Consider the following 20,775-nt stretch of genomic DNA (forward strand, 5'->3'; position numbering starts at 1 on the left):
GCCTGCGGCGCGCGTGTACTCCCGATACTTCTATTGGCGATACAGAGGCACGTTGGCTTGTTGCCGATACGGCGAGCTACCCGCCGCACCTACTTGCACCCGGTCTCCCATACGCACCGTCTTAGCGTTTGCCACGGTATTTTCCTGCGTCTGAGTTTCCAGAACGTTGTATTCCTCACTTCCATTCCGGCTGCTTCGTCCGCTTCCACTACCACTGAGACTCGGGATTGATTTCCCTTTGAACAACGGGGTCGTACCCGCGTGTAAACTCTCTCGCTTAGTCCGAGGGCTAGCGTCGATAGTATTATCAAGTGGAAGAGCGCGATCCAAGGATGATACCAGAGACGGGGAGATCATTCCTAGCCGAGGAGTCCCCAAAGATCTTGGAGTTACTCCTGCAAATCGCGGTGTAGTATTTGATGTTGATGTCGAAGACGTCTTTGGGATTGCACCCCAGTTATTATTCAGCGTCGGATTGGGTATTGGAACGGGTGCAGGTGAACGGGATCGCTCGCTTTCACCAGTAGTTCCACGGAGAGTATAGGGAGGGTTACCGGATCCAGACGGAGATGGAGCATAGGGTGAGCCGCTTCCCCAGGCACCGAACGTCGTTCCGCCCGATATAGGCTGCGGTGGCTTCGGAAGAGGATTGGGTGAGGTCGAAAAAGATGCAGATCCAATAGGCGGAGGGTTAGGCGGCCATGTTTCATACGAACTTCCGGTCGCAGTAGAAGACTTCCATGTCACCTGTGGTGTACCACCAGTCACTGCTCCAGGAGGGATATCAGATGCTCCATTTCCTCCATACAAAGTATTCATAAGATTTCTTCTAGAAGAGGTCGTTGACTCCTCTTCTGACTGGTCCGAGTCGACTGGAGATGTCGGACGTCTAGAATTTTGAAGGGACATTGTCCGTGCATCGGGTGATGGCTGTACGTACGCCGGAACAAAGCCTGGGGGAAACTGACCAGTGGCGTAAATATGAGGGAGAGGCGCTTGAGCACCGGGGCTAGAACCATTGTTTAACGGACCCGAAACCATCGGTGGTGGACCGGGATTTCGAGATACCCCGGGGTGTTTTGGAGTCATGCCAGGTATTACTGGTGGCTCGTTCGGGCCAGATTCAGTTGACTGAATGGAAGCCAAGTCTAGTGGTGACCTGTTTGGACTCAAATAACCCGGTTGTTGTTGCTGTGGCCCTGTGGAATGATGTGTAGAGCCACCAGATCCAAATGTAGGGTATTGGGGAGCTGAGTGTCCACGACTACCAGCACTTCCTGGAACTGGGGTGTGTCGACCATCAGAGGCGGGCTGCGACTAGGAGAAACAGGGTGTTACACTCAGTCTGTTTACAGCTTCTAAACTTACCGGAGGTTCGACTTGGATATTGATGCTCGCTGTCTTTCCGCTACTTGAAGAGCGGCGTCTCCGTAAATCGGTCAAGCCTGTATCTTGGCTAACCAAGCTCGGAGGAGGTGGAGCATAGAGACTCGAACCTGAAAGCATCGGAGACAGTGGCTTCACGTCTGAGCGAGGAGACTGATATGACACAGATAAATAAACTAGATGAGGAGGAAATAAAGCAACATAACAAACCTCAGTTCCACTCTGACTCAGACTCTTACGCCACTCGTCCACCCTCACCTGACTCTGCACACTTGAAGTGCCTGTATGCATGGGAGTCAGGCCGGGCGTTCCCTCCCTCGACTGTTCGTAGATGGTACTCAGGTTTCCTCTTCTACCTGAGCTACCTTGCCATGGGTCACCCGAGCCAACCGAACGCACACTTCCAGCGCGACTGCCTGCTGCGCTGGGGGGACGGTTTACACCGGTGAGACTTCCTGACGTGCTTCCAGCGACCCCAGGTGCTCGACCGCCTACGTCGGCGCCGTCACTGGAAGAAACAGTCGGTACATATGACGGGAAAGTGGCAAGTCCAGCAATACCGGTTATCGTTGATGGAGTACTGGCATCCACCTCTCGCTGTCTATCAGCTTCTGAATTTTGAACACCTGAGCCTGGGACAGGCGCTTGGATCTCCGGAGACCTTTGGGCTGGAATTTGTAACTCCGGAGGTGGCATAGATATAGGTGGGGGTGGCATGGGGACATATTCAAGAATACCAAGTGCACTATTCTCAGAAATGGGACTTGCAGTGTGACTCGCTTGAGAAGGGGATGGATGGGGGAAAATCTGGACTGGCGGTCGTGAATTAGATGATTCAGCAGGAGAGCGGGGCAAATCAGATGATTCTCGTGCTTGCGTGGGCGTTGAATCTGTAGTCACTGACGTTCGAATATTTATTACTTCTGGCTCCTCTTCAGAAGTGATCTGTTGAGAATGCCTTTGATGTATATGCGGAGAAACTAGGGAAGGCTGCTGGGCATGGATTGACGGAGGTGGCAATAGGGACGGACCTGGCTGAGGGCTATCAACACCCTGAACTGTGGCTGCTAGAGGGGACGCAATGCGATTTGAGGAGGCCGGAAGGGTAGGCTCTGGCTGGGGTCTTGGCGTTGAGCGGGGATAACCATCTACAGTCGTTTGACGTGGTGTATGGGCTTCCGAATCGCGTCTTCGCCTGCCATCATCCTTCCTTGACGCTCTCCTAGATTGCGAGTGAGGCGTACTGTGGGCGGTCGCCGTTCCCTCTGTGTCCTCAAAGTACTCCTCGATATAGGCACTCCCTCCGTCTTGAATATCGTGCTCGTCGTACTTTGCACCGATTACCTGCCTTCCAATACGCAATCCCTGCCTGTACCCTTCTAGTTTGCCTTCTTCTTTAGCGATCATCGTCAAATTTTGACCTCTGTATTTCCTCGCTAGCGACCTGGCCTGTGCTGCGTTGCGCTCCGCCGCTACTTGACGTTCGGTCAGAGCCTTCATGGCCTTGTGCGCCCGAGTAACTTCATCTTGTGCCTTCTTGAGATGGAGCTTGTACATCGCTAGCTCATTCCTAGCACGACTCGCTTCATCACTGGCTATCGCAAGTTCCTGGTCTCGCTTAGCTTTTTCTAGCAATGCCGATACCTCAACCGCTCGACGGGAAGTTTCAGCATTTACTGCACGTTCAGAAGCAGTGCCGAGTCGATCCACCGCCTGTGTAAGAAGTTGACGAGTCTTTCTGGTCGTAGACTCTTCGTGAAGGAGAAGTTTGACAAGAGTGGACGGCGGAGTATTGGAGAGAGTTTTCACTCTCTCTCGTCCCTTGGTAAATGAGGACTTCTCGTTGGGTTGTTTGGTGGATTTATTGTAAGTAGGATTGGGTGGAAAAGAGGCCTTTTCTGAGGGAATATCAGGTGTAGGGAATACGATAGGCGTAGGTTCAATCCCGCTAGAGTGACGAGGTGAGTGGAAATCCTGAGAGGCCAGAAATTGCGAAACCATACGCGATGCCAGAGTCCCTATCAGCCATATTCCTCCCACATAGATTCACAGTAGAGGTAGATGAGATTGGGTGGGACAATGGATGAAATAAAGCACGTCAAGCGCGAAGAGAGAGTCGGGAAGCAAGTCCAAGTTGAGGTCGGTGGCGGCGGCTGAAAGATCCGATGACTTTCCCACGACCAAACTTGAACACTCTGTATGCACACGCTTTTCTCCTGTGCCCTCTCAAACTCATATATATGTTCTTTTAGAGCTTATACCCGTATCTTGCTCCCTTGAAGTATACCAAAATCCCGAGTATTTGTTGAGTTATTATGATATCTTTTTGTGCCCACGTGACTGATCGGACTTTTGAGCCGCCGCTGTATTAAGGAATATCTCCGCTTTTGGAACTTAATATCATTTGACGTCTTGATTCATCCCCAAAACGCAAGCTGGACCCAAGGCGAGGTCGTCGGACAGAAGCTATCTTAGCTTTGAATTGGCTATGTGATGAGAAGACCAGAAGGCTGGGCATCGAGGTCTGGTTTTCGCTTGGGGAGGTCTTTTTCCACACCGGATGTAACGTAGAATTGTCTTGCCGACCTCGAATTAAGCGGTATTCGGGTACCTTATGACGTGATATCAACATGTTCCGTCGTTGTCTCCCAACCGCCAGCCTGAGGAGGCTCTACACAACATCGAATCATGATAACCTCCGTCGGTCTTATCTCTATGTTCCGTCCTCATCCGAACGCATGCTCGAAAAGTCGAGAAGTGTCAACTCTGACATTATAATCTATGATTTGGAAGACAGTGTCTCTCCCTCATCCAAAGCTAGTGCTCGGGACAGACTGAAAGACTTTCTAAACGTGCGTGGCTTCACTCTTGCCCTGTCCTCCCATTTGATGTTTGCAATCAGGCGAACAATAACTTACCGACCTCAGAGCGAATTGCTGTGAGAGTGAACGACATTACCACGCCCTTTTTTGTTGAAGACGTTTCATCCATTGTGAGAAAATGCTAAAGTAGGCTCTGAACGAAAAGTTTGATGCATTTTTAGCTTCGAATACCAACCGTTAAGACAGTCGTCCTTCCCAAAGTGAACTCGGTGCAAGACTTGCATTATGCGTCCCGCCATATCCACCAAGTAGCCCAGCAGAACCCTCGTCAGATACCGCTTCACATCGTTTCGAGTGTGGAAAGTGCTAGAGCCCTCTGGAATCTCGGAGATATTGCAAGATGGAAGTCCGAGCATGATGAAGTGCAAGGAGGTGTTCTAAGTGGTTTATTGGTGTGTGAAAGGTTCGATACTGTTGTCCGATCTTACCTCACTGCTACATAGTTTGCGGCTGAAGACTGTAACGAGGTTCATGTCTTATCTTCTCTCCATTGTTAATGCATCCTTCAAGATTGTGCGGATACTTCTATCATACGGACAAGATCACGACAGGAACTATTATACACGCGTTCCCAGATTGCTGTCGCAGCGAAGGCGTTTCGATTGGAGGCCATTGACATGGTGTGCATTCATTACAAGGACCTTGACTACCTGAAGGATGAGTGTGAAGATGGAAGAAGACTTGGCTTTACGGGCAAGGTTAGCTAATTCCTGCATATAGTCCCTTCGCCGCTCAGTACCCGATCTTTGTAGCAAGCCATTCATCCGAGTCAGGTTGAAACTATACAGTCTACATTCGTACCGACCTCGGAGGGTATGTCTGCATCCCTCGGTCAAGGTATACTGACCACCGTCAATCGACATAGAAATCACTCGTGCAGCAAAAATTCTCCATCAAATGAAATCAGCACATGCGTCGCAGAAGGGGGCGATTGGTCTCGACGGTGAGATGATAGATGCACCGATGATTAAACAGGTTCGTGCCTAGTCTCTCCTTCAATGCTTGGGATCCGTCCTAAGCACGAAATACAGGCGGAACGAACGATCAAAGTGGCAAGAACAGCCGGGCTCACTATTCCAACACTTGAATGATGAGTCTGCGTGATGAGACTTCTTTATCGTGTATACTAGTGTTGATCGAATTTCTCAATTAATTATGAGCGTTGGATGAGATTGTCACGAGCTTGTGTGCGTTCGGTTCTCGTGACGACTCAGAACTCCTTGTCTTCCTACCCTCGTCACCATTTGTGAGCATGAAAGTCACCCTCAACGGAACCGTCCTTGCAGACTCCAACGAGACTATCGCAGTTGAAAATAACCACTATTTCCCCCCTTCATCCGTCAAGAAGGAGTTCTTCGCCGATTCGAACACCAGGTGAGACTCTGTTTCATTGCCTCGAAGAAACTTTCGTTTGATGTCTGGGCTGCCATCAGCACCGTTTGTGGATGGAAAGGGTAGGTCTTCGGAGGAAACCTGGCTGATCCTCATTGACCACTTTCCAGAACAGCTTCCTATTACAACGCGAATGTGGATGGTAAAACGGTAAAAGATATCGCTTGGTGGGTTTAGAACTTAGTCTTCGTTCACCTTGTTGACATAATGCTTCTAGGTACTACCCAAATGCGATGGAAAAAGCCAAGAATATCGAGAACTATATTGCATTTTACAAGGTGTGTACCCGATAACATGTTTCCGATATTTGAGACTGAAGACGAAGGGCAGAACAAAGTCACATCTGAATAAGTGCCAGATACCTCTTTGATCATGACGTTGAGACTTGCGAAAGCAGACAAGAGGGAAATAACGGGAAAGCGCAAATTGGAAGAAAGCAAGGAGAAATAGATTGATTGTACATTACATACCGCTTTCTACCGAGTTTCACACGCGACTTGACCGTTTTGACCGTGCCACTCGTCTTTATCTCCGATCCTGATCTTTCTGCCGCATGGAGCATAGGACACGCCAGTAAGTTTTACTTTTACTACGACGTACTCTGGTACAAAAGTTTCTCGCTACTATTCTATTATCTGAGGAAGCTTTACAGAGATGGCGCGCTGGCATGAGAAAACGCCACACGGCGAGTTCGCAAGTTTGGGGTTGATGAGGTCTTCTATGATAACTAGGTATTAGATGATGTCATCGTCAAGCTCCCTCTGCAAGTACTTAACGAATCGATCCCACACATCGAACAGCCGCAATGTCAGCAAAAGTCAAAGTATTGGTTACTGGAGTTACGGGTGAGTCCTTGGTTCGTTGACTGTTTATCAGTCTCTTAGGAAGATAACATCCTTCAGGATACATTGGGGGCGCCGTCGTCGATAGATTTCTAGCTCGCCCTGACGCATCGTCGTTCGATATACGTGCGATAGTACGGTCGGCTGAGAAAGGAGAGAAACTGAAGGCATTCGGAATCACGCCAATCGTCGGGTCGCACAATGACGAAAAGGTTACGGTGAAAGCTGCGTCGGAGGTGGACGTAGTTATTACCATGGTGAGTCTCGAGAGCAAAAGGGTTTCTACGAGCACCACAACCTCTTATGTCCGGGTATATTGCTTGTAGGCCAATGTCGATGATTTGGAAGCTGCCAAGGCCGTATTGGAGGGCTTGAAGAAGCGGTTTGAGGAGACCGGAAAACCCCCCCTTCTCATCCACACAGTGTGTGCTTTTTGATCTTTCTTCGATTCAGATTAAATCTAAGACTCCAACAGTCAGGAACGGGTGTACTCTCCGACGATGCAGCCGGAAAACACCAGACAGATACCGTCTATGATGATAAAAACCCGAACCAAATCGAGTCGCTTGCACCCACTCAAATGCATCGAAATGTTGATTTGGAAGTTGTGGCTGCCGATAATGAAGGTAACGTAGTCACCAATACTCGTACTTTCGCTCTCATCTTCATGAATTTCAATGTTTCTGCTATAGGATATATCAAGTCATACATCATCTTACCCTCGACAATCTATTCTATCGCGGAGGGCCCACTCTTCAGAGCCGGAATTTCGCGTCCTCACTCTCAACAAGTCCCAGCTCTTATCAGAGCATCGTTAGATCGTAAACAAGCGGGCATCGTCGGTGATGGTGTGAACCTTTGGCCAAATGTCGACATTCTTGAACGTGAGTAGGTCATTTTCATTTTACCGTTAATAACAATGTAAACATTTTGCAGTTGCCGACCTTTATAGTATCCTGTATGACTCCGCTACGAAAAACCCTGACCAAACTGGGCATGGTCGAGAGGGATTCTACTTTGGAGTCAACGGTGAACATCGGTTGTATGACGTTGGCAAGGCCATTGGGGAAGCGTTGGTAGATTTGGGTATTACAAAAACTCCGGAACCTACGACATTTACTCAGCAAGAGATTGAAAAATACTTCCAGGCAAGTCACTCTGAAGAAATTTCTCGTCCGGTGATCCCAACGTGAATTGCTTTAGGGATCAACCGATCTCGGGAGTAACGCGCGCTGCAAAGGTAACAGGTCGAGGTCCCTCGGATGGAAGCCGACTAAAACGACTGAGGATCTGTTGAAGAGCATCAAACCAGAAGTAATAGCCCTACGCGACAAAATCTGAATGTCAACAGTCTCAAGTGCGGCACACGTCTGGATAGTGTACTTAGCTGTGTTACGAAGATCCCATTATGTAACTCCGTTCTTGGAGTTGTTGAAAATCATACATGCTGTCAGTTCGCGACCCGTTCGGCTGTAGTGTTCTTGATTCCACCTTCGTTAATCGTCCTTGCTGACTGATCGTGTCCCATGAATTACCCTGCTGACTGATCTATCAACATTTCTCGTTCATGAGTAAGCGATGAAGCAATAGGATGTATAAAATGACCAGGCAGCCACTCACTTCTTCAGTGAACTCTCGCCATGCCCGCAAAAGTTAAAGTACTCGTTACTGGGATTACGGGTGAGTCCTTGGTTCGTTGACTGTCCATCAGTCTCACAGGAAAATAACGTTCATCCTTCAGGATATATCGGAGGCGCCGTCGTCAGTAAATTTCTAGCTCGCCCTGACGCTTCGTCGTTCGACATACGTGCAATTGTACGGTCGGCTGACAAGGGGGAGAAGTTGAAAGCATTCGGAGTTACACCCATCATCGGGTCGCACAACGACGAACAAGTGATGGTGAAGGCTGCCTCGGAGGTGGATGTCGTAATCGCCATGGTGAGTTTTCGGTTCCAAGCTTCCAGAACTATGAAACCTACTTCCTTCGTAGGCAGATTGTGATGACTTGGTAGCTGCAAAAGCTACATTGAAAGGGCTAAAGAAACGCTTTGAAGAGACTGGGAAGCCTCCCATTTTCATTAACACTGTAGGCTTATCTCGTGCTATTCGTGACTTGAAACTCCTCCTCAAAGGCCTTTACAGTCGGGGACAGGCGTACTGGCAGATAATGCAGCCGGACAATACATCACGGACACCATTTACGATGATGCGGACGCGGACCAGATTGAGACACTCGCTCCCACTCAGATTCATCGAAATGTCGACTTGGAAATCGTCGCTGCAGACAAAGAAGGTATTTAACCGCCCGTAGTAGACTCAAAAACAAATTCTGATCTACTTCAACCGCTCCATAGGATATGTCAAGTCGTACATCATCGTACCGTCTACCATTTACTCCGTCGCGAAGGGGCCACTATTCGAAGCAGGAATCTCAAACCCTCATTCTATACAAGTACCAGCTATTATCAGGGCTTCTCTGGACCGCAAACAAGCCGGTATGGTCGGTAATGGAGTGAATCTATGGCCAAATGTCGACATTCATGAACGTGAGCTAAGCTTTTGAGCTGGGGTTCGCCTTGTCGCTGAATCATCAAAACCCTTCCAGTTGCTGATTTATACAGTGTCCTATACGACTCAATCGTCCAGAACCCTGATCAGACTGGTCACGGTCGAGAAGGGTTCTATTTTGGTGCTAGTGGCGAACATCGGTTGTATGATATCGGCAAGGCGTTAGGAGAAGCTCTGGTGGAGTTGGGGATTTCGTCAAGTGCTGAGCCTACGACATTCTCTCAGCTAGAGCTTGACAAGTACTTCAGGGTATGTCTGGAAGATATTTTCATAATTTGTACACTAAAAATTTGGATCGGTAGGGCTCGGCCTATCTAGGGAGCAACTCGCGATGTAAAGCTAACAGGTCCAGATCCGTTGGGTGGAAGCCAAATAAGTCGACTCCGGACTTGCTCCGAAGTATCAAGGCAGAAGTGGAAGCATTGATGAAGACAAATGCCTCTCCCCAGGCAAAGAAACTCTAAATGTCGGCTCAGATTGTAGTTTCAGCTTATAGTTACCTAGAGGCTAAGATGATTGTAATGAAAAGAAGAGAACAGTCCATGTCAGTTGGGACGTTCAGATTTTACGTTCTACAAAGCCTCCCGTCGTCTTCCTGATGCCATCTGTCTCCTCCGACAGCAATCGAACCATAAAGAATTTGGTCGGGATCCCACTCATCCTTAATAGTGAGCAGCTTGTCGTAGTTCGCACCATAAAACGCCTGTTTGAAATCGGGATCGTCGGGGTCGGCCTATGACAAAGAGAGTCAACCTCTGATTCGGAATTCTCAGCGAATTTAAAAAAACTAAAATGACCTCATTCATGTATGATCCCGAGCCAGGTGTGATTTTTTTCAGGGGCGGCATATACTGAGTAGTAATCTTTGCTTGATCCTTGACCATTTGCTCGTAAGGTGTAGCGACATCAAAACCTCTTGGATTGGAAGTCCTTGAAACCACCGGCACAACGATAGAACCAAGGCATCACTCACATTGTCGGCAAAAACATGGTTTGTGCTTCCCTCCACGCAGGAAGGACAGCGTTTTCTGGATGACCGGAGATCTGCAAGGTTGGTCTCATAGCAATTTCTGCAGCGAGGTCACCAGTAGACTCGATGAGGTTGCGGACAACATCCTTCCAAGCACTGAACGTGCTGTTGTCATTCCAAACGGCTCTAGGAATCAATCGGCCGCCCATGACATTGATGGCAACCGGGATATTTTGCCAGGCATCCATAGCTTTGTATGCTTCGAGGTAGCTGGGATACGAGGCGATGGAGAAAGTGTAGTTGATACCCAGGTTTTGCAGAGAATGTACAAGAGGTTGAAAAAATGTCGTGACCTCACTGATATTCTTGTTGGGAGCGAAGATAGGATTGATGTTGAAAAATGTAGTCGAGTAGGTAGCTATCGCCCAGAGTTTGGAATCGGTGAGACCGGGAATGAGAGCTTGATATGCGTGAATGGCTTCCCAGTACACGTTGGGGGATATACCGGTCGAAGTGAAATTGAGGAAACCGGCAGAAACAGAGGTGTCTGGATGAGCTTTTACTGTGACAGACCACACAATAGCATAGGTTCCTCCTCCCTATTTAGGTTGAAATTCACATTAGGACCGACATGGGCATGGCTGGATACACATACACCGCCGCTCAAAGCCCAGAAAAGGTCTTTGTTCTGAGTTGCTGAGGCAATGAGGTATTGTCCTTGTGTTGTGATTACCTCGAATTCGAGTGCTTGATCGGCAGCCAGTCCATAGAGGTTCGTGAGGGCGGAATGTCCGGCACCTTGTATATACCCTCCTGTAAAGCCAACGGTCTAATCGAGATCAGTATCGAGGCTTGGTGACCGAAAGAAGACGCACCGGACATTCACCGCTCACGACAGTGTGACCTCTTTTATCCACAAATGTTGCTAAATCAATGCCGCGAACTCCTGCGTATGCCTTGACGGCTGGCCCAGAATAGGTAGAGGACTTGAAATTGGGAAACCATATGATGTTCTGGAGGTTGTGCATCCACACGGAGACTGCGCCTGTTCCTGTGGATCTTCCCATGTAGCTATAAAGAATTAGCACCTTGTGAGGAACGGGTTATATGTAAACATACTCATGTCCTGTATTTTTGACTACAAAACGGACATTGTGCTGCTTGACGAATTGGACAGTCTTTATGACATGTTCGGGCAGGGAGACATTGACTGCGTATTGGACGTATGCACCGATTTCACATGGAGACTCCCGAGGAGTGAAAGGACTGCAGCTGTCGTTCAGAAACAATGGGTCCATGACCGAGGATGGATTTGTCTGACTAGAATTGCAGCAGTTAGAGATCCATACAACACGAAGAAAGGAAAGCTCTACTGGAAATCAGGCGTAGTCCAGCTAGCCCGGACTATATTACATTTCTCCTGGTTAAAGTCAGGGTCATGGCAAGGTGTTCCAATCGGGATTGTCTGAATGAGGCGACCGTCTATAGAACGATTAAACGAGTCCCATTCTTGTTTTGCTGGCCAAAGGTCGTCTGTAGGTAAGATACGGCATTGGGTTGAAGACGACGACACAACAAACGGTATGAAGGCGAACAAAAGCACGGTTTTCACGAGGAGGGCCATGAAAGGCGCAGCAGAGGGCATTCTTGTTAGCAGCAGATACGTATTGCGAGCGAAACGATTACCGGTCAACTTTTGTTTATGGTTAGTACTGAGATTCGATCAATGCGTTCTGAAGATCTGATTCCGACCACGTGCGGTGCATAGAAAACAAACTCCGCTGCTCAACCACGTAAAACTAATCTGGCTAGTACCCGCTCAGAAAACGTCAACCTCGAGGCGGCGAAGTACTACAGTATGGTGAAGGAAGCAGAAAAGCACTCAAGAAGTCCTCGCAACCCATTCTTTCTCAGAACTTTCGTAATGCAGTCGAGGAATATATAACATTAAGATTCAATGACAGTGGGCGCGGCGGATAAATTCAACTAGGATCATGAATTTCAGAACGGAGGATTCCTTGAAAAAGCTCAGAAAAAGGATTCAGCAGAGGTGCGTCTCGCTCATCTTCAATGTGCCACGTACAGGAGAAGAAAATATCGATCTTCTTCAGTGAAAGCTTTGATTACGACGACGTTCCCGAAGGAAGGTATAATGACAGTAATAGGTATGTAAAGTCTTTCGTCAGTCCGTAAAACACTTCACCCACTCAGTTAAATGTCAGCAGAATGACACCGTCGATACCCCGCGAACCGTTCAGCAAGTTGAAGAACATCTGTCTTATATTCAAGTTGCCCCCATTCGATCCGGTGGAAGCCTCAAAAATTCTGCAGATCCACCGGAGTTGATTGACGTTCGTGATCATGAGCGAGGGGTGTCTGCGCTCACTCTTAAGCTGTCTCTACTAATTCGTTGAAAAACTATTCCAGTCACCGATATTCCACGACTCACCGACCTGATCAGACTGGGTCACTGAGACACGGTCGAGAAGTTTGGTACCAATGGCGAACATTGATTGTATATATTGGCAAGGTGTTGCAAGGTGTGGACTTGGGCATTCCACAAAATGCTGAGCCTACGCCGTTGCTGGGGAAGCACTTCGCTCATTAGATCTAGGGGCCGGGTTTTTCGCAGAATGTTATCCAGAGTGCCAAGCTCCTTTGATCGAGAAAACCTCTCTGAGAGCGAACAATTATATTACAACGGAACTGTCAACGATTGCTGGCAGGTTCCCTTGGTTGAAAAATAAATACACAATAATTTCTTCCACAATCCAAGCAATAAGTTGACCTACTGAATTTATTTACCAAGAAAATTGTGGGACTTTTTAGAAATGAATGTCCTCAACCTCGGATCAAAACAGCCCAGCCGCTCTCAAATCCCTTTCCAATGCCATCTCCTCCAGATCTTGCGTTGGTATAATCACAGCATGACCGTGTTCATCAAGATGAACTCGGTGTAATAATGGAGGAGTTGGTTCTGAGATACTATTGTTCCCAGCCTGAGGTGCTGCCGGAACAATCGTTCTGGGTCTTTCATCTTCATCAAAACTGATTCCAAATACAGCTTCCAGATTCGCCCTCATGTCCCTCTCCCGCTGAATTTGTTCGGGGGTCACCACTCTTGGAGCTGATGGTGTGGAAGAATCGCGTATAGAAGATTCCCAGCGTTTGATGCGCCAGAAGCCGATACAGGAAGTTAAGAGGAGGAACCAACCTAGAGCAAAAAAAAAATGAGACCCTTCCTTCACCAGAAACATTGGAAACCATACGACATACCGATTGTCATACAAATGAAGGCGACCCAGTCCCGTGAACTGCTAAGAGCTTCTTGTAGATTGTCGGGTTGGCTAGGATCGGGAATTGTGGGGGTACCAGTAGCCATTGGGCTGGCAGGGTCAAGTGGAGTTCCTGTAGCCATCATCCCACTGGCGGCATCATTGCCTGAGCCATCTACTTCCAGTAAGACCGAGCCTGTGCGTGTGTAGAACCCATATTGGATCAGAGTGAGTCCCAGGCCAGCACGGGAACCGAACTTTCCAGCATGAGAAGTATGAAGGAGGAAGGTGAGGAGGAAACCGATGAAATTGAAGAAGAATGATATGAAAGCGTTGATAAAGAACACCCAGACTGAACCTGAAGGAAGGTCTTCAATAATCATATCTGATCCAGACTGTCCGGGAACCGCAGGCGCAACAACGGTAGTTTCCCAGTACGGCGGTACAGCATCTGCTTGTGCCGATTGATATGACTGGATAATGGAGTCATTAGAGATTTCGGTTACTTTCCATGAATCGGTAACGGAGAATGGTAATACTCACAGGAGGAGCTTCTTTCTGGGTCTCTTCCGGCACTAAATGAATATTTCCCTCTGATGTTCGAATGACTTGAGCAGGTTGTGGTTTTGCGGTCACGTTGGCAAAAACACCGTCGTTCTCCACTCCGCCTCCCAGGACTCTGGAGGTCGAGATTGAGGAATCTTCTGTTGGAACTCGAGCGTAATGGGTGGGGAGAACAGCGCCAACAACTCTACGGAAGAATGAAGGTGAAGTTCGACGAGGAGCTTGAATAGGAGACGTAGGCAGAAAACCGTTGCTATTGCCATAATCATTTGGCAGAGCGAACGATGAAGGAGCCGGAGGAGAACCAGGAGGAGGGACGTCGTAATCCCTTTCAAAATCATACGTGCCAGAATTTTCGGTCGTTGCTGCTACAGGCGTATTAATGGTCAAGTCGCTATGTGCGATGTTGTTGAGGGGGGTATTTTCATCATCGTCATCTTCTTCGTCATCAAACGCAGCGTTGAGCTCGCGTTCAGCGTCGTTATTGTTTGGAAGAGGGGAGTAACGAGCTGGCATGATGGTGGGAGCTGAGAAAGATGGTAAACCTCTTGGCTACTATCAGTCATAAGTACGGCCCGCAACGCATTGATGTCCTGTCAGCACAGCTTCACAGGCTTCATACTGTACCTCCCGCACGGGGAAACTACAAACCTGGGATATCTACTCAACTTCGGTTCGGAGTCTATCACTCAGATTGAACAGCGTCGAACAATGTCGAATTGAAATCTTCGAGTATATGTCTGTCAGAACTTACCTTGGTTGGAGACAGGAAGGACATTTGACCAAATGTTGATGAAGGTACCGACTGTCGATTTGTCTACAAATATCGCTTTGCTGAAATTCATTTTGTTTGCTACCTGACTAGGACTGAGTATCTGACGTTTAAGGAGGTTCAATTGTGTCCGTTAACGTTGGCAGTTTGATGAACGGTATTACCGCCAGGTCTCACGTAAATCGGACGACTGAACCCTCATTTTTTTCGGACGAGGGCCAAAAAGGTTTGAAACGTTGATTACCGATCCCCGTGTTAAAAACCGTCATTTCTTTCCCGTTCTCTTCCTCCCGTTCTTCACGACGTTAAACGACCCGGTGAACAGCACGACGCAAATGGTTCAGCACAATTCCTTTCCTTCACTTCCTCCAGAGGTCACGGATTGCATCATCGACCACTGTCATTCCGACGCAGAAGTCCTTTCGACGTGCGGGATGGTATGCAAATCATGGTATCCTGCAAGCAGGTACCATCTCTTCGCTGCGGTCGAAGTCTCGAGGGACCAAGGGAAAGATTTTCATGAGGTCCTCAGCATGCCCGCCGTCTCAGCCGTAACGGTAGTGCCATACCTTCAGGAACTCTCCCTCCACTTGCGAGTCGGAGATACAGAGAGTTGGCTATCGAGTCTGGTATCTGCACTGCCCGAGTATGTCCCACTCCGTACTCTCAGGATCTTCTGTCACGGCGTCGAGCTCTCGAATGAACTCAGACACAAATTTACCACAACCTTTCGGTCCATCACATCGCTCTCACTATTCGAATCCACTCTTTTACGTCGGTCACTAGCCAGCGATGTGAAGTTTATTTGCTCTTTTCAAGACTTGACGACCATCCTGTTCTACGGGCATCATCGCAATGAAATGGATATTAGTAGCAATGTGGAGCTTCCCGCTCATGTTCATACACTCAAGTTGGACCTTCCTAGTCCTGCAAATGAAGCGTTCATACGTTGGTTGCTTTCGCACCGTCGGATTCCTACCGTTTCTACACTGCGCATCTTCAGAATCACGGACGATAGTAACCCTGCGTTGCAATCGTATTTACGAGCTTGCAAGGGTGAACTGACGGACCTGATGCTGTTTCTCTATCAATGTAGGACAGATCCGGGTAAGCATATTTGATTCAAGGACTTCCCGTCTAATGGTTCCCAACAACTGATGGACGCTTATACATTACGTAGCGGAATTCGACCTTTGCCAACACACAACATTGAAGAACATATATTTGAATCTCAATGGTACTTCAACTACCCGCACCGCGCACGAAATATTATCTACCATTCAATTGAGCGACCTCGAGAACATTATTCTGCGTATCAGCTCATACGAACTCGCTGAGGTGGAGAACTGGGTTCAGTTGGACGAGCTTTGGACGTCTAAAACCTTCTCAAAGTCAATGAAGGTGACGATTGCTATAGACGAACACGGACTTTATGAAAATAGGATGAAGGAAAGACTCCCGAAATGTGTTGCCAGCGGACAAATAGACATCGTTTATACCGGCACCCCTAATATCGCAACAAGTTACGTAGACGAAGTTTACTCTCGAATGAAGGTATGAGGGGTCAATAGCATCAAGGTGCCGATCATTCTAACTTTGCAATCAGTGTTTCTAGAATTAACTAGCCACCTCCCATCTATTATGTATGCGGGTTAACCCTTGCATCGGCTTTCTTACACACTATACTCTTAGAGTGCTTAGAAGGACAATTCACCGTTCTTCTGCACAACACCCATGCATTCGGATATTCAAGAACAATGACAACATAGCTGCATAAAAATCATAGGGTATACACATCATGAATCGGTATAGTATAGTAGATGCCATCGAGAAAATCAGCCTTGAAAATATAAGCGGAAAGGATGTTTAAGGGGACTGCGATAACGTATGATTAACTCGACTGTTGGTAGTAATTCTCCGAATCATATCCTTCTCATCTCTCATGTGCTGTATCAGAAGCCCATCTAAACGCTTCAACGACTCTTGCTCTCGTTTCCTATTCTGAACAAGTTTGGCATTTACCCGCTCCTCCATGGTCGCAGGCCGCCGGGGTGGCGAACGTACTCCCGAGGGTCTGTTGAGGTTGATATCGCTTGCATTCGCTCTGCCAGCATACTGGTACAACTCAAATGTAGTCGTGAGCGGTACCCTGTCCGTGAAGAACGTATACTGTGAAGGTACAGTATGACCAACTGCGTTTCTGCTGTCAAGGACCTCTCGTCGTTCTTCTGCACTCCGAGAAACATGAACATGAGGGGAGGAATGGTTTCCTAAACGCATGATCGGCGTACGAGAGCCGCTCACTCGTGGTTGAGGGGTCGTCGACCGTGACGGAAGAGGATGGTCAACGAATGGTCTTCTTGGAGGTTCAAATGGACCGTGGTTGACATTTCCATGCGAACTGTCGTCTTCACTCTCATCGGAGGAAGAATCGAGGTCTTCTAATGAGCTAAGTTCTGACTGTATCGAGTCAAAGAAAGAAGCTGGAGCAGGCGCTGAATGGATGGAAGGTGGGGGAACGTTAGGGGGAATTGAGACCCTAAGAGGATGAGCCTCGCGACGATCGGTTAGGGGAAGGGGTGGGGTGGTGGGTTCTGGAGCAAATATTTCGATCTCGGGCAGTGGAGCAGTTTGAGCAGAGGATATGGATATTCTCCAATCTCTACCCCTTATAACATGACCATCATCGGAATAGGATTTATGAGGGATATACTGCCTTGACTGAAATGAGGATGGTGGTCTATGCCCCTGTGAGGAAGTTAGTCGAGAAGAGGATGCGGCGTGATCTTCACGGACTCGGTTATTCTCGACTTCACCAAGGCGGGACCGAGAAGATGCCCGCTGAGAGGGTGGTCTACTCAACGCGTCCAGGAATGTAGAAGTAGTGGGTGACGGTGTATGGTCCACCCTTTGGCTGTTCTGTGACCCAGATGTCGAGGTCGAAGCTCGAGAAGAATGACCATCATCGGTTGAATAGATGGAACCGGTCGTGTTACTCAAAGATTTAGTCGATCCATCAATGTGAGCCCTGTGCATGGGTAACGGAGGTGGAGTCATTGTCATTCCTGGTCTGAGATGCGACTCGTGAACATTAGGCAACATGGGAGAGGAAGTTGTTTTTCTGAGGGATAAGGAAGAGGGAGGTCTAATTTCCCGAGAGGGTCGAGACAATGAAGCCGGAAGGTCGGTCTGGGACAACGAATAGATGGGATTTATGATCTGCCTTCTTGGTGGGGGTTGTAATGGCCGGAGAGGAGTGGAAGGAGTTTCAACCCGCTCTGGAAGCTCATGAATTGAACCAGGAATGGAACGCAATGGTGTGGGTGGAACGGAGGGGGTAAGAGGTGTTTTGGGGCTTGCAGAGGATTGCGGGTTAGGTGACGACGAGGACGAGGACGCGCCATTGGTACTTTCCAATAGGATAGGACTGCTTATGATCTTCAAACCAATTTTGTATCCGCTCGTTGGTGAAGTTGTTCCGGAGGCTGTCGGCGATGGCATTGAGGTATTGGGAGAGGTGAGTTTTTCAATATTTTCAAAGGAATGTCCCACTGCCGCTTTCAACAATGCCTTCCTCCAATCATCGTCTGTTTGGAAAGAGTTATCCGGACTTTGAGGGGGTAACCGATCGGCCAGTACAGCCGCCCCAACCGACTCCTCCACACCCAGACCATGGACTGTAGAAGCTTGGACGGCGAATGGATACCCAGACCCTGGAAGAGGTACATCCACAGAGTCCGTGGGGTCTATGACAGTATCAATAGGCCCTGCAGGGTCCTGGCGTATGGCACGCTCCTTCATTTCCTGTTCGGCTTGTTTCGCGGCTGTCACAAGGTCTTCCATTTTTTCTCGTACGACAACGACGCGCCCTGAACCATCAGAGGGAAGACCTGGAGAGTGGGGTGGATGGAATGGTGTCCTAGGTTGGGAACTCCCGTAGGCGGAGGCGGCGGTACTGTCTGACGTTGAGCGCAAGATCGGAATTGGATGTTCAGAACCAGTAGGTGTGGTCGGCTTGGACTTGGGCTTGCGAAAAAAATCAAGGAATGTATTGGTTGGAGTGGGTGGCTTTTTGGGAATTGGAGCTTGTCCCGTGGAAAAGTCCGAGGGTTTGGGCTTTGCGTGTGCTGGAGGAAGAAAGTAGTTGTTGTTCACTAGCAGTCGCAGGCGATAAGATACATCGTCTCCTTTAAATTCCTGATAGCCATCAATGACAGGACCTCCGTCATTCTTATTAGGCTCGAGTTCAGATATCATGGAATCCGGTCTAGATGAAGTTGAAGCTGAGGAAGTGGATTGCGGATAGATAGAGGAAGATGTGACAGTCGGCTGGGAAAGAAGAGAGCTCTGAGTCAAAACGGAATCACGAACATTCGTGGTGCCAGATGTGTCGAGATGAGATAATGGTACACGGTTGAAGGCAGACGGTGGAGGCTGATAGTTATTTTCTCTCGTTGCAAACGATGACTTGGTCTCTCCCTAGATAAAAGAAACGAAAAGACGATCAAATCAGTCCAAGGTTTCAAGTTTGAAAGAAGATAAAGATAAACGATACCTGTGCTATATCTACATCTGAGCTCATTAATCTCTGATGAACTTGATTTCCTCCTTCAGCTTCTCTAGTTCGCACCCGATCCTCTAGCGAACGAGTTTGATGTCTATCAGAAGAGTATCCACCACTTTTCTCTTGATCACTATTACCAGCTGCAGAAGAGGACATTGGCTCTGCGCCGACCGTATCAACGGAAGCAACACGACCCGTCAACGTTATAGCCCTTGCTCTGAAGGTCTTTGAGGTTTGTGATGTAGATTTGATGCTAGAGTTACTGGACATGGAACGCAGAGACCTGGGGTGCTTGTGTACTTCTGCCTGGCTGGTCATCGTGAGCGACAACGAGGAAGCATAGAAGTCGGTGGAGTCTATTTAAAATTCTTCAGTCCTAAACAGGCGGGATTTCAATTATAATCTTTAGGTAAGCGTCTCCTTCGATTCCGGCATTTCAATTCCAGCTGGAGATTCTGTCATGGGACATACTCTGTACTGGATCTGTTGACAGTAATCCTTCATTCACTAACACAGTCTCGCCTGACATTCAGTTGGACACGTCGAAGATCCTCAATGTCTTCAAAAAACCAAGAGCAAAATCGACGATCCCGTGCACGGTGCGACCGATCAGACACGAGAAGAGGGTGATCGACACCAAAGTTTTATATTTTTCCAAACCTGATCCACAATAGGGACCATGAAGTGTTGGTTGACAGCCCATGTTAGGGTCGTCGGGACCGCGTAAACAGTAACCGAATTCAGCGAAACGATTCTAAGGACATCCAAACAACAAACCAACCCCCACTACATCGAACCTTGCGCTGTCACGTAAAAGTCGCGTTGGTTGAACATCCAAATCAATGTAACCGCTAGAGCAAAGAATGATCAGTTTATAGATTGATTCTACATGGCTGGAACGCACTCGAAACCAGGAATGGGAATATCATCGGCCCAGAGAACTTGACGCTTCTGAAGATCATGGTCTCCGAGGTGAAGTGAAAGAATGCAATGAAATAAGTGAACAGTGTTATGTCGTAGATCCTGCAAACAACCAGATGAACATCGTCAAAAACGCGAGACGCCCAAAAACACACGGTCTGAGGTGTAAGTGATAAGCTGCATAGCCGCGCACAATCATTGAGGTTAGTGTCCAAACGGCAAAGGTTCTGGCTTGGAGAGGGTTCACTAAGAGAACGATATGAGCTTTTAGAAGACTAAAACAACCACGAAGCACGCACCTAGAGGAGACCCTCCATAGAGACGCTTCGTCAACTTGAGGCTGACGAGATTTTGTATGGTATTGAATAGAGCTGTCGCTGCAACGAACAACTGCCACTTGGGCAACCAACCTTCAGACTGAGGGATAACTGTAAAAGGGAGTCACTAAGTAACATAGCGACAGAGGTAGAAAGGGCAAGCACTTGCAGTTGTTGAACAACATTTTTACTTTGCTGGTTCGACTTGGAGGAAGGGTGAGAGCGCTGTTGGCTCACAAATTGGGCGGCTTTGTTTCGCACACAAACTCCAACGACTACGGTCACAATGCCGCAGATTCTTCGGATGGTCGCAGGTCGCGGC

The 20,775-nt window shown here is 48.2% G+C and overlaps 10 protein-coding genes across 10 annotated transcripts; 5 read left to right on the plus strand and 5 right to left on the minus strand.

Moving 5' to 3' along the window:
- Window positions 1-30: 30 nt before the first annotated feature.
- E1B28_011399 (uncharacterized protein) lies at window positions 31-3,415 on the minus strand (the record flags this gene model as incomplete). The annotated part of the gene is made up of 4 exons (XM_043156428.1): window positions 31-1,317; window positions 1,369-1,539; window positions 1,597-3,334; window positions 3,390-3,415. 4 exons carry the CDS (start codon window positions 3,413-3,415, stop codon window positions 31-33), a joined length of 3,222 nt encoding a protein of 1,073 aa, XP_043006215.1.
- Window positions 3,416-4,016: 601 nt separating this feature from the next.
- On the plus strand, window positions 4,017-5,359 carry E1B28_011400 (uncharacterized protein; the record flags this gene model as incomplete). The annotated part of the gene is made up of 8 exons (XM_043156429.1): window positions 4,017-4,238; window positions 4,289-4,378; window positions 4,430-4,660; window positions 4,712-4,727; window positions 4,779-4,966; window positions 5,021-5,081; window positions 5,134-5,243; window positions 5,300-5,359. The coding sequence occupies 8 exons, from the start codon at window positions 4,017-4,019 to the stop codon at window positions 5,357-5,359; spliced, it is 978 nt and encodes a 325-aa protein (XP_043006216.1).
- Window positions 5,360-5,520: 161 nt separating this feature from the next.
- Window positions 5,521-6,011, plus strand: E1B28_011401 (uncharacterized protein; the record flags this gene model as incomplete). Its single annotated transcript, XM_043156430.1, has 5 exons — window positions 5,521-5,642; window positions 5,702-5,722; window positions 5,771-5,827; window positions 5,878-5,938; window positions 5,991-6,011. The coding sequence occupies 5 exons, from the start codon at window positions 5,521-5,523 to the stop codon at window positions 6,009-6,011; spliced, it is 282 nt and encodes a 93-aa protein (XP_043006217.1).
- Window positions 6,012-6,465: 454 nt separating this feature from the next.
- On the plus strand, window positions 6,466-7,695 carry E1B28_011402 (uncharacterized protein; the record flags this gene model as incomplete). Its single annotated transcript, XM_043156431.1, has 5 exons — window positions 6,466-6,505; window positions 6,563-6,759; window positions 6,829-6,924; window positions 6,978-7,386; window positions 7,439-7,695. 5 exons carry the CDS (start codon window positions 6,466-6,468, stop codon window positions 7,693-7,695), a joined length of 999 nt encoding a protein of 332 aa, XP_043006218.1.
- Window positions 7,696-8,142: 447 nt separating this feature from the next.
- Window positions 8,143-9,534, plus strand: E1B28_011403 (uncharacterized protein; the record flags this gene model as incomplete). Its single annotated transcript, XM_043156432.1, has 7 exons — window positions 8,143-8,182; window positions 8,244-8,440; window positions 8,493-8,588; window positions 8,645-8,795; window positions 8,857-9,048; window positions 9,108-9,319; window positions 9,373-9,534. 7 exons carry the CDS (start codon window positions 8,143-8,145, stop codon window positions 9,532-9,534), a joined length of 1,050 nt encoding a protein of 349 aa, XP_043006219.1.
- Window positions 9,535-9,962: 428 nt separating this feature from the next.
- E1B28_011404 (uncharacterized protein) lies at window positions 9,963-11,764 on the minus strand. The gene is made up of 5 exons (XM_043156433.1): window positions 11,414-11,764; window positions 11,160-11,360; window positions 10,916-11,111; window positions 10,696-10,869; window positions 9,963-10,639 (listed from the first exon to the last, which is right to left on the minus strand). The coding sequence occupies exons 1-5, from the start codon at window positions 11,683-11,685 to the stop codon at window positions 10,040-10,042; spliced, it is 1,443 nt and encodes a 480-aa protein (XP_043006220.1). The 5' UTR covers window positions 11,686-11,764; the 3' UTR covers window positions 9,963-10,039.
- A 650-nt stretch (window positions 11,765-12,414) lies between these two features.
- E1B28_011405 (uncharacterized protein) lies at window positions 12,415-14,418 on the minus strand. The gene is made up of 4 exons (XM_043156434.1): window positions 13,859-14,418; window positions 13,317-13,788; window positions 12,490-13,254; window positions 12,415-12,439 (listed from the first exon to the last, which is right to left on the minus strand). Exons 1-3 carry the CDS (start codon window positions 14,393-14,395, stop codon window positions 12,893-12,895), a joined length of 1,371 nt encoding a protein of 456 aa, XP_043006221.1. The 5' UTR covers window positions 14,396-14,418; the 3' UTR covers window positions 12,415-12,439; window positions 12,490-12,892.
- Window positions 14,419-14,478: 60 nt separating this feature from the next.
- On the plus strand, window positions 14,479-16,303 carry E1B28_011406 (uncharacterized protein). The gene is made up of 4 exons (XM_043156435.1): window positions 14,479-14,677; window positions 14,745-15,758; window positions 15,832-16,205; window positions 16,258-16,303. The coding sequence occupies exons 2-4, from the start codon at window positions 14,987-14,989 to the stop codon at window positions 16,264-16,266; spliced, it is 1,155 nt and encodes a 384-aa protein (XP_043006222.1). The 5' UTR covers window positions 14,479-14,677; window positions 14,745-14,986; the 3' UTR covers window positions 16,267-16,303.
- A 214-nt stretch (window positions 16,304-16,517) lies between these two features.
- Window positions 16,518-19,612, minus strand: E1B28_011407 (uncharacterized protein; the record flags this gene model as incomplete). Its single annotated transcript, XM_043156436.1, has 2 exons — window positions 19,207-19,612; window positions 16,518-19,130 (listed from the first exon to the last, which is right to left on the minus strand). Exons 1-2 carry the CDS (start codon window positions 19,531-19,533, stop codon window positions 16,518-16,520), a joined length of 2,940 nt encoding a protein of 979 aa, XP_043006223.1. The 5' UTR covers window positions 19,534-19,612.
- Window positions 19,613-19,816: 204 nt separating this feature from the next.
- Window positions 19,817-20,767, minus strand: E1B28_011408 (uncharacterized protein). Its single transcript, XM_043156437.1, has 5 exons — window positions 20,623-20,767; window positions 20,436-20,564; window positions 20,292-20,382; window positions 20,120-20,238; window positions 19,817-20,066 (listed from the first exon to the last, which is right to left on the minus strand). The coding sequence occupies exons 1-5, from the start codon at window positions 20,636-20,638 to the stop codon at window positions 20,002-20,004; spliced, it is 420 nt and encodes a 139-aa protein (XP_043006224.1). The 5' UTR covers window positions 20,639-20,767; the 3' UTR covers window positions 19,817-20,001.
- Window positions 20,768-20,775: the final 8 nt, after the last annotated feature.

This window comes from Marasmius oreades, chromosome 7, assembly GCF_018924745.1.
Source record: "Marasmius oreades isolate 03SP1 chromosome 7, whole genome shotgun sequence".
In the NCBI taxonomy this organism is placed as follows: Eukaryota; Fungi; Basidiomycota; class Agaricomycetes; order Agaricales; family Marasmiaceae; genus Marasmius; species Marasmius oreades.

Bases quoted from the DNA above. Each gene is read 5' to 3' on its own strand.
- E1B28_011404 (XM_043156433.1), bottom strand. From the start codon at position 11,685: ATGCCCTCTGCTGCGCCTTTCATGGCCCTCCTCGTGAAAACCGTGCTT. The intron at 11,361-11,413 runs GTAGAGCTTTCC...CTGCAATTCTAG, and splicing joins TGGACTACGCCTGATTTCCA to TCAGACAAATCCATCCTCGG. The intron at 10,640-10,695 runs GTATGTGTATCC...CAACCTAAATAG, and splicing joins TCTGGGCTTTGAGCGGCGGT to GGAGGAGGAACCTATGCTAT.
- E1B28_011405 (XM_043156434.1), bottom strand. From the start codon at position 14,395: ATGCCAGCTCGTTACTCCCCTCTTCCAAACAATAACGACGCTGAACGC. The intron at 13,789-13,858 runs GTGAGTATTACC...TCCATTATCCAG, and splicing joins CCCAGAAAGAAGCTCCTCCT to TCATATCAATCGGCACAAGC. The intron at 13,255-13,316 runs GTATGTCGTATG...TTTTTGCTCTAG, and splicing joins CTTCATTTGTATGACAATCG to GTTGGTTCCTCCTCTTAACT.
- E1B28_011406 (XM_043156435.1), top strand. From the start codon at position 14,987: ATGGTTCAGCACAATTCCTTTCCTTCACTTCCTCCAGAGGTCACGGAT. The intron at 15,759-15,831 runs GTAAGCATATTT...TACATTACGTAG, and splicing joins TCAATGTAGGACAGATCCGG to CGGAATTCGACCTTTGCCAA.
- E1B28_011408 (XM_043156437.1), bottom strand. The intron at 20,239-20,291 runs GTGTGTTTTTGG...GGTTGTTTGCAG, and splicing joins TATCACTTACACCTCAGACC to GATCTACGACATAACACTGT. The intron at 20,067-20,119 runs GTGCGTTCCAGC...TCTTTGCTCTAG, and splicing joins ATTCCCATTCCTGGTTTCGA to CGGTTACATTGATTTGGATG.